General features: G+C 41.1%; 1 protein-coding gene across 3 annotated transcripts in view; it reads right to left on the reverse strand.

Annotated features, from left to right (window-relative positions):
* Positions 1–592: 592 nt before the first annotated feature.
* The window catches only part of LOC129670203 (cytochrome P450 3A9-like), a 26894-nt gene continuing 17396 nt past the window's right edge, over positions 593–10090 (reverse strand). For 2 of the 3 annotated variants that reach the window (XM_055598695.1, XM_055598696.1), the window contains 5 exons: positions 8074–8234; positions 4853–5079; positions 2462–2624; positions 1755–1835; positions 593–1367 (listed from right to left, as the gene is read on the reverse strand). In XM_055598695.1, the coding sequence (XP_055454670.1) occupies positions 1347–1367; positions 1755–1835; positions 2462–2624; positions 4853–5079; positions 8074–8234 (653 nt within the window). In that variant the 3' untranslated portion in view covers positions 593–1346. Of the gene's footprint in view, positions 1368–1554; positions 1836–2461; positions 2625–4852; positions 5080–8073; positions 8235–10090 lie in introns of all 3 variants that reach the window. The other variant, XR_008719138.1, reaches the window with a different exon arrangement.

Consider the following 10090-nt stretch of genomic DNA (forward strand, 5'->3'; position numbering starts at 1 on the left):
TTAAATGTTTTCCTTTACAAGAGTTGCTGTGGCTATGCTGTCTCTTCACAGCAATAAAACCGAAGACAGATGTGAACCTTTGGTTTGCACATTTCTTTATACATTTTTGAAGATGAATAGTTGTGAGGGCTAGCCAGTTAGGGCCTATCTCTACACACACACACACACACACACACACACACACACACACACACACACTTCCCTTCCTGAAAATCGAAGGAACTAGAGGTTAACACACTAAGTGAAACACTATAATTCATAAGGACAGCTCCCCCCTGCTTTCAGGCAGCTATATAGAGAACATGAATGTAGTAAGGAGACCATGAGAAAAGGGAGAGCTCTAAGATGTAGGAGCGCGGAGGAAAAGGGGAAGGGAAAGGAGGAAGAAATATGGATATACTGGTGCATGTTTCCACTCGTGTGGACTATCTTTGTATATGTCATCTGTCTGTACTCTATCATCCATCCTATATCTGTGTATACATACTTAGGTACACATGTGTGACATGCAAACAGAATAGCGGCAGTTGAGGAAAAGTAGGAGGAATGTGAGAGGGATGAAGGAGGAAAGATGATAAAGTGGGGACAAGTATAAGCAAATTACATTTATTTGAGTTTTACATGTGACAAATCATTTTTCTGATATCACAATTTTTCCCAGGATTTAGATTCACAAAATATATATATAATTTCAAACCACCTAGTTTATATATGATGGCACACACTTGTAATCCCTATTTTGAGAGGCTAGGGCAGGTCCCATGCTATGAGTTCAAGACCTGCCTGCAATACCAAAGGAGACCCTAATCAAACACTTCCAAGGCTCTTATGTCTTCTTCGGCCCATTCCTCAAGGCTGGTGCATATTAGACTCGAGTCCCAATCTGGCCCGAAGAGGGCAGTGTGTGTGGTGAGCACCAGGTCCACAAGCTGCATGCTCCATCTGCATCGTGCTGGCCAGAGCGTAATGGAGGGAAGAGGAATAAAGAAAACAGATTCAGAAGTGAGTTAATCTCACCAGACTCAGGATGCAAACAAAGTTCCTGAACTTACAAGCACTGTAAGCGCCCAACTCTCAGGTTACATAAGCAGTAACAATTTCGAATGAGAGATAGCTTTAAGGTGAAGAGAATTTCAGGATCCAGCTGCTTTTGAATCACCTGTATATATATATAAACAAACCCTCATCCATGTTCCTGTTAGCATCCCTGGAAACTCGCTGGTACAATGAGCTAGATTTAGATGGAATTGTTCCTTTGGTCTCTCAATGGCCGTATCTGGAGTGAATAACTGTTCCTTTACAATTTTCTAAGAAGTCAACACCATCATGTTTTTTGACTTCTCAATTTAGTAATTCATTGCAGTACTCTGTAAATAAAAAAGGTTTAGCACAAATGTATTTATTAGCATAACAATAAAAATTCTCATTTTTAGTAATACTTGTTGATAAAACTAGTAATTGGTGTTTATTTTCTCATCAGAAATCAGGGAGTTTGGTGGTAACAATGAAGTAGAGATAGACAGTCCCACGAACCAGGGAGTTGCATATATCTACCTTGGTTTGGTGTCATCACATCTTATGTTCCACAGGAGATAACTAGCACAGATGCTGAGCAAGCTCAAAGAACACCCAGAATTATTAGTGCACGAGATTACTATAGTCTTTGTCTCTGGATTCATTTACAATCTGGATTGATTTCTGGTCCAGCAGGATGCAGCATCATAAGGGATCATTCTACATCAAGCTCCACTTACAGTCTCATCCCTTGACACAACCTTTAGAAAGACTGGTTTCTCTGGTTGAAGAAGTCCTTGCTTGCTAAATGTTAAAGGGATCTGCAACAGTTATGCAAGTACAAGAAACAGTCAATGAAATGAACCACAAATGCAAAGAAGAGACACACAATTGCTGAAAGTGCTTTACAAGCACAAAAACTACTCTTACTGCCAACATCCTTTCTTAGATGCTGTCTACCTTTTTGGAGACAGAGTTTCTCACTGGCCTGAAACTCATAAATTATGCTAGGCTGGCTGGTTGGTGAGCCCAGGAAACTGCTGCTCTCTGCCTCCCTGATGCTGGGATTATGACAGCATGCCAACACACCTGGTTGGTATTAGGTGGGTTGTTCGGTTGTTTGATTGGTGGTTGGGTTTTTTTGGTGGGTAGGTATGTGGGTTATTTGGTTTGTTTGCTTGCTTTGTTTTGCCTGCATTTTAGGGCTTAAGCTCAAGTCCACATCTTTTCAAGGCAAGAAACTTACTGACTAACCTATCACCTGAATTTAGAGTCTTTCTACTTCCACCTTTTAAAACAAAAGATACAACTCTAAAACTGAAATACTTAAACTCTTCAATAGATATTGCAATAAAGTCCTTGATCAATATACTTTTATGCAAATCAATTTTCCAGTTAAAAAGCAAAACTTCCAAAAAAGCATAACTTGCTGAGAAAGCACACTGACCTGAGTTTCCTTACAAGGTTGGAAGGAGAAGTTCTGCAGGAGTCTGACAAGGGCAACTTTCATGTTCATGAGAGCAAACCTCATGCCAATGCAGTTCCTGGGTCCGTTCCCAAAGGGCAGGTATGTGTAAGGGTTGATGCTGTCCTGGTTCTTCTTGCTGAACCTGGTACCACAGGAGCAGAGGAAGACAAGTTCATGAAGCATGAACCACAACAGCTGATTGTGGGTATCTTTTAGAATACCTGGGCTGGTTGTGGAAATGCTGGTGTGACTATTACAGTTTCTCACTTGCATGCAATGCATTGTGATTATTTTCTACTCCTACATTAACTTATGGTATAGTCTCCCCAACTCTATTCATTCTCTTCTTCCCAACTTGGCCCCCCTCTATTTCTTTGTCTATTTTGTGCAAGTCTCTCACAAGTGGTCACAGATGTCGTATGTTCATGATGGCTATGGCCAGAAGACATTATTAGCACCACTACCCTTTCTCAGTTCTTACAGCCTTTCCACCCCTACTTCTGTGATGTTCCCTGGGCCTTAGAGTGGGTGCCCTGCCAGAGGAATTATATGTTACAAGTCTTCCCTCTTGCTTTACCATGGAGAAGTTCTTAATCATATTGAGATGAGGTAAGCATTGTTTGAAAAAACATTTATCTTTAAACATGATCATTGCATTTAGTGTGATTTGTTCATTCTCTGAGACACAAGAAATGAGACCAATTGAGGAAAAGTGTGTTGTTAGCTGAACTAACCCTCATTGAAATTGGAGGTTAAATTACTCACCACTACTGAAATTGTTTTTCTTTCTCTTCTCTTTATTATTTTGTCTTCTCTCTGTTGTTCTTTTTTCTTTTCTCTGTTATTCTCTTTTCAACTTGCTCCCTCTTATTTCTTTTCTTTGGTGTTTACCTTCCATTTCTCCACACTTCTCTCCATCTCTCACTCTGTTCCTTCCAACTTCCCATCCTTCCTTCCTCCACCCTTTTCTTCCCTCCCTCTTTCTTTTTTCTTCCTCATCCTTCTTCTTCCTTCTTCCTTCTGTTCCTTCTCTAGCCTCCTTTTTCTTCCCCCTCCCCTCCCTTCTTTTTCTTCTTCTTCATCTCTTCCTTCTTCACATGATATAATATAATCATTAATTTGTTTCTCTGTGTGCTCTCATAGTTATAAAAATCAGAAAGGACAGACAAATTTAATGCAAATTAGATACATGTTAATAATACTTAAGAGAAAAAAATACTAGTTTGAGAAAAGTGGTAATTGCAATGTGACTATGTACTTGAAGTGTTTTTTAATGGTTTATAAAGTTCTGATGTATATTAGAGCATTGTAGTTTCAAAAACATAAGAGTTGTAGATGTGTGTGAATAAACACCACACATGGGTGAATGGTTATTGGTCACATAGAATTCCATTGAGAGTGTTCTGGATATTGATTTGCATACAGCGATTTGGTCAAACATTCTCTGTTGTAGAAATTTAATAAGATTGATTCACAGTGTTTGGAGTAGTTCCTCATACACATTAAGCACTTATTGTCTTGTTTCATTTTTAAATGAATGTAAGAGAAGTGAATACATTCAATTGTCTGTGTGTCACAAAGCTATAAGAAGTGGGATTGCAGAAACTGGAGGGAACACAGAAGCCATCTGGTCTAGAAGACAGAAGAACCGATGAGCTCTGGTTAACTTCCTCAGCAAGTACTATAAATGTAGACCTCATGGTGCCTAAATGACACATTGCAGCTAACAACATAAGGTACCAGAAATCAGGAGGTGCATAGTTAAAGGCAATGACTGTCTAGATCCTGGGCCTTTAGGCTTGCCAGCCTCTGTCCTAAAAACACCACTCTTTATTTGATAAGAAAACAACTAGACTGTAAGCCTGACCCTAGTTCCAGTATTCCAGAAGAGCTCAGTGGAGCCACCTCCCAAGAAGGATGTGTCAGACTTCTAGATGGCAGGTGACATAGCTTTGGACATGGGGTGAGAGAGCTGTCCAGAACAACAACCAGAGGCAGTAGTGCAAGGACATATTGATCCTCTGTTCTCAGCAGGGCTGCTCAAACCAGGCCTTAACGGCACCATTACAGCCATTCTGTAGGACCCAAGAAGCAACTTCTCATCAAACAAAACAATGTAAATATTCCCTAAAGGTAATGGAAACAGCTAAGAGGAACAGCAAGAAAATAAAACAAGATAGCACTGAGGACACTGTTACAGATGCTACTCTTGTCGTAAAAGTTTGAACAGGTAAATGGATGAATAGATAGATGATAAGTAGACACACAGACAGACTGCTATTTCTACTTATGTGTCTTCAACACCAGGAGACAACGCATAATGAAGGGACTAGTTGGTTCTGAGAGTTTCTCTTTCCCACGTGCCTGTACCTTTCAGGGCGGAACTCCTCAGGCTCTGGCCAGTACTTTGGGTCTTTGTGGAGAGCAAACATTGGCACCATCACCACAGTCCCTTTGGGAATGAACACCCCATTGATCTCAACATCTGTCTTACAGACCCTCTCAAGTCTTCCGGCAATCGGATATAATCTGAGAGTTTCATTCACTACCATGTCTAGATACTCCATCTGTAGCAGGACATCATAGGTGGCAGGTGCCTACAAAAAGGGAGAGAGATTTTCATAAATTAAGATTTTGAACTAACTTTTATCTGTGGAGAACTGCTAAGGTATTACACTACCAAAGGAAAATTCATATTTATGGAGAACCTTAGCATTTACAAAGCAGTTTAATAAATGGCGTACTTCAGTCTGCTCAATGCATCTCTAAGAAATGTAGGGTAATTATAAAATACAGAAAGACTTTTTAACAATTCCAAACCCAAGACCTGAAATCCTCAGAATTACCATATACTGCTTTTTCTTTCTTATGTGAGGAACCATAACTAATAGATTATGATAAATAAAGTAAACAAAAACTTGACACACTGAGAATTACCTTTCCAAAGAGGAGTCACACACGTGTGCTTGAAGGTATAGACAACATAGGAAGAGAACACATACCTATATGAAAATGTCCTATATGGCCATTCTTCTGATTGTATATAAAGTTTGGAAGCATTAGCTAGGTCTGAGGAGATACTAGTTTCTTCTATATTAAAGATGACAAAAGACAGATGCAAATCACTGCTACCACCACAGTGTTCAATTTCAACCCTGGTAAAGGTCACAATGAGAACAGGATCCATCATTTAGCCCCAATCTCTGTTGCTGGTCCACCTTGCTGGCTGTTCTTTCAGGGCTTTCCTATGAGGTCTGAACATAACGATGAGCCAGATAAACCACCCATAAACCAGATAATCTCACAACTCACAGTCTCCTAGTTTGGGCAGAGTTGTAAAGACTGATGTGAGAAACTTGTGAGTATGGCTATATGGGATCTTTTGGACAGACCATAATGTCAGATTAAGAGTCTGATGCAGAGAAAGGAGAACACTCTTCCATTGCTGGTGGGAGTGTAAACATGTGTACAACTATTTTGGAAATCAATCAGGCACTTTCTTAGAAAATTGGGAATAGCTTTACCTCAAGACCCAGCTACACAATTCCTAGGCATATACCCAAAAGCTGCTCCACCATACAATATGGATATTTGCTCAACTATGTTCATAACAGCTTTATTTGAAATAGCCAGAATCTGGAAGCAACCTAGATGTCCCTCAATCAAAGAATTGATAAAGAAACTGTGGCATATTTACACAATGAAATACTTCTCAGCTATTAAAAACAAAGAAGTCATACCATTTGCAGGCAAATGAATGGAACTAGAAAAGATTATCCTGAGTGAGGTAACCCAAGCTTAGAAAGATACACATGGTATATACTCACTTATAAGGGGCTTTTAGCCATAAAATACAGGATAAGCATACTATGAGGCACAGACCCAAAGACAATAAATAACAAGGAGGATCCAAAGAAGGATGCAGAAATATCACTTGGAATGGGAGACAGAATAGACAGAGGTAGTGGTTGAAGACAGGGAAGAAGGTAGGAGAGGGGGTGCAGAGAGTTAAGAGAGTGGAGATCAGACCTGGAGGGGGGGGGAAGAGAGGACAGAAGCCTATAGAGAAAAGAGAAACTGAGGGTGGGGACATCTCTGTAACAAGCTTGAGACTAAGTCAGGGTAGGCTCCTGGGAAGATATGAGGAGATTCAAGCAGAGACCCTCTAGTAGAAGAAACCATAAAGACTGAAGAGGACATCTTCTAACTAGACTAGTCTCCTAGTAGAGGGAGAAGAACACCAACTCACCTACAAAACTTCAACCCAAATTTTATCCTTCGTACAAGATGTGCAGGCATGATAGAGCAGAGATTGAGGGAATGCCCAGCCAATGCCTGATCCAACCAAAGACCCACTGTCTTTATGGGAGGGAGCCAACCCCTGACATTATGAATGATACTCTGCTAGGCTTGCAAACAGGAGCCTGTCAGAGTTGTCATCTGAGATACTCTACCTAGCAGTGTCTCAAAACAGATGCTGAGACTCATGGCCAAACATTGGGCAATGAGTAGGAAGTCTTGTTGGAAAGTGGGAAGAAAGAGAAAAGAACCTGGAGGTGACAGGAGCTCCACAAGAAGACCAACAGAGTGAACTAACCAGGGCCCAGAGGGTTTTGCTGAGACTGAAGCATCAATCAAAGACTATGCATGAACTGGACCTAGGACCCCTCCAAAGATGTAGCAGATGGGCAGCTTAGGCTTCATGTGGGTCGTCTAGTAAGGGAAGTGGGGACTGCATTGGAAAAGGACTCACTTGCCAGCTTTTTGAACACTTCCCCCTGGTGGGACTGCTTTTCCAGGCCACAGGGCAAGAGGACGTGCTCAGACCTGATGCAACTTGATGAGCTGGGAGGGAGGGAAAGGGAGCTCCCCTTTTCTCGAGAATAAGTGAGGGGGTAAGGAGGGAGAGTGGGACTGGAAGGGGAGGAAGGATAGGGCTACAACCAGGATGTAAAGTGAATAAAAAAAATTTAATGAAAGAAAAAATTGGCTGGGTAGTGAAGGGGTATTAATCAATGAGTAATTGTGGGATGAATATGATTAAAATACTTTGCATGAAAAATGTTTCCATATGCAACAAAAGTTAATTTATCCTTTTTGTAAAAAAAAAAAAAAAAAAAAAAAAAAAAAAACAGTTTGATTCAAGGGTCACCTATTGGCGGAGAAAGATGTGTGGGGCAGTGCTAAGTCAATCTGCCTAGCCCAGCCAGCCATGGCCAGTCCCACATAGCCAACAGCAGGTAACAGCACAGCACATGACATCAACAGATCAGACTATCCAGACACTTGAGTAGCCAGTGCTCACACCTCTGTGCCTCTGTGATTTTGAGGATGTTTCTTGGTAGTTTTTGGTGACAGATAATGGATAAAGATATACCAACATTCACCTGCAAATATGTTATTGCATTAAAAAGAAAAAAAAAACAGCATCCAGTGTCTAGTCTTCATTAATTTCTCTTTTCTTAATTAAAGATGGTGAAAGAATCAATGCTTATAATTTTGTTGAAAACTTCTCCCTGGGTGGAATAAGGAGCCATTCCAGCCAATGCTTCTCCTCGTCCCTTCCTCCCTCTCCAAGTTTGTGCCCTTACCTTGTTGGGCAGAGTGGCATCAATTTCGTCTTGCAGTTTCTTTTGGACATCAGGGTGTGTGGCCAGCAAATACATAATAAAGGAAAGAGCGCTGCTGGTGGTCTCATAGCCAGCAAAAATAAAGATAACTGACTGAGCCACAATCTCCAGATCAGATAAAGCTGAAGGGAAAGGAAGTACATTTTCGTTTATTTCATTTGTGTGTCTGTGGGTGTGTGCATGTAAGTACGTATGTACGTGTGTCTGTGTGAACGGGAGTATGCCATGGCATTCTGTGGTGGTCAGAGGACAACTTGTAGAAATGCATTTTCCCTCCTCACAACATTTGGTCCTGGAGTTTGAAATCAGCAGTTAGACGTGGCAGCAAGTACCCTCATCTGCTAACCAGTATTGCTGGCTACTAGATCTGTATTTAGGTAATGGAGATCAGTATTTTAAAACATCATGGTTTGGATGAAATAAACAACCCAACTAAATATCCCAAATCCCTAAAAAGATCATGAAAAACCAATTCAGAGTCACCCGAAGGCGGTTCTTACCCTCATGTTGGTCCGACAAGGGACTGAAATGGGCAAGTCACTGCTGTCCAGTGTCCCTAAGGCCATCTTCCCTTTCTGCCATCCTCAATACCCCCCCAGTGAAGTCTCAAGAGGAAGCATCTCTGTCTAATGTGCACAATTTCTTCAACACACCCCACAGATAATTAGGAATCTACCTATTTTGTCTCTCTGTAAGAATCAAAATCATAACTGCTCAGTTACTGGCAGGCTGGTATGGCGTATTTTAACTTTTAGTCTGCCCAGTTTTTAGCTTTTTATTAGATTTTATTTTACTTGCACGTGTGTGCACGCCTTGTGCACTCTGCACATGGTGCACACGTGTAGGAGATGAGCACGGGTGTGCGCGTTATTGGACATGGACTCAGAAGAGGGCTTCTGGGGTCTTCTTCCATCATTCTTTGTGGCATTTCTTGGGAACATGGTTTCTTGCTGAACTAGAAGTTCATTATTTCAGCTAGTTTGGCTAGCCACTGAGCTCTGGGTCTTCCTGTTTCCACCTTCCAATTTGGGGGCTATGCAGGCACATGTAGCCATGACCTCAAGCGTATGTCTGGGAGCCGGACTGTCCAGGGAACCAGCCCCTGTTTTCTATATACTCAGCCACAAGGCTACACCTCCCCCTACTGTGCCCAGCTCCCCCCTTTCGTAAGTATGTGAAAAGGAAAAAATGCAAACGTCAGAGTTGGCCGGAGCCCTTCCCTCCAGCCGTGACTTTTAACCATGTAATAATGTACAGAGAAGTTGTTGGTGTTCGAAGACTCCATGTAACTGTGCAATTTCTGTACATTTGCAATTAGAAATATTAAAGATTTATTTAGCTATTTAAAAAATAAAATAAAATAAAATAAATTTTAGACAGAATAATTTAATTTTTGTTAAGGGAGAATACTGTCATCTGTTTTGCTTATATGAATTAGCTTTCCCAGGACTGGAAAAATGGGTAAGAGCACTCCTTCCTAGGACTGGGAAAATGGCCCAGTGGGTAAGAGCACTCCTATTTTGTAACTTTAAGGACTTTGGTTTGAACACCCAGCACCCACATAAAAACATGGAAATGTTGTGAGTGGGTATGCAACAGAAAATCTTGAATGCATGGAACATGAGAAAATCCATAAACTGTGCCTGTCTCTAGAAACCTGAGGCAATAATGTTAAAGCGACTCAAAGTGTGGTCAGTGGAGCAGCAGCAACAACTGGGAGGTTCTCAGTCCACCTCAATCTACCAGTCAGTATCTGGACTCTCAAGAGCTATGGTATGAACTTGCATAATCTATTGAACAAATAAGGGTTGCCAATCTTCAAAATGCAATTTAGAAATTAAGGGAGCTACAGAGGAAAAGGAATGATTATGGAGTATAGAGTGATGACCTAGAGAATGGATCAGCCTATTGAGAATGTAAGTTGAGAAAGCCAGTCCTGATGAGACCTGATAGGCTAGGGTTAGAGGGAAGGGGAGGA

Source organism: Psammomys obesus, unplaced genomic scaffold, assembly GCF_907164565.1.
Source record: "Psammomys obesus unplaced genomic scaffold, mPsaObe1.curated_primary_1811, whole genome shotgun sequence".
In the NCBI taxonomy this organism is placed as follows: domain Eukaryota; kingdom Metazoa; phylum Chordata; class Mammalia; order Rodentia; family Muridae; genus Psammomys; species Psammomys obesus.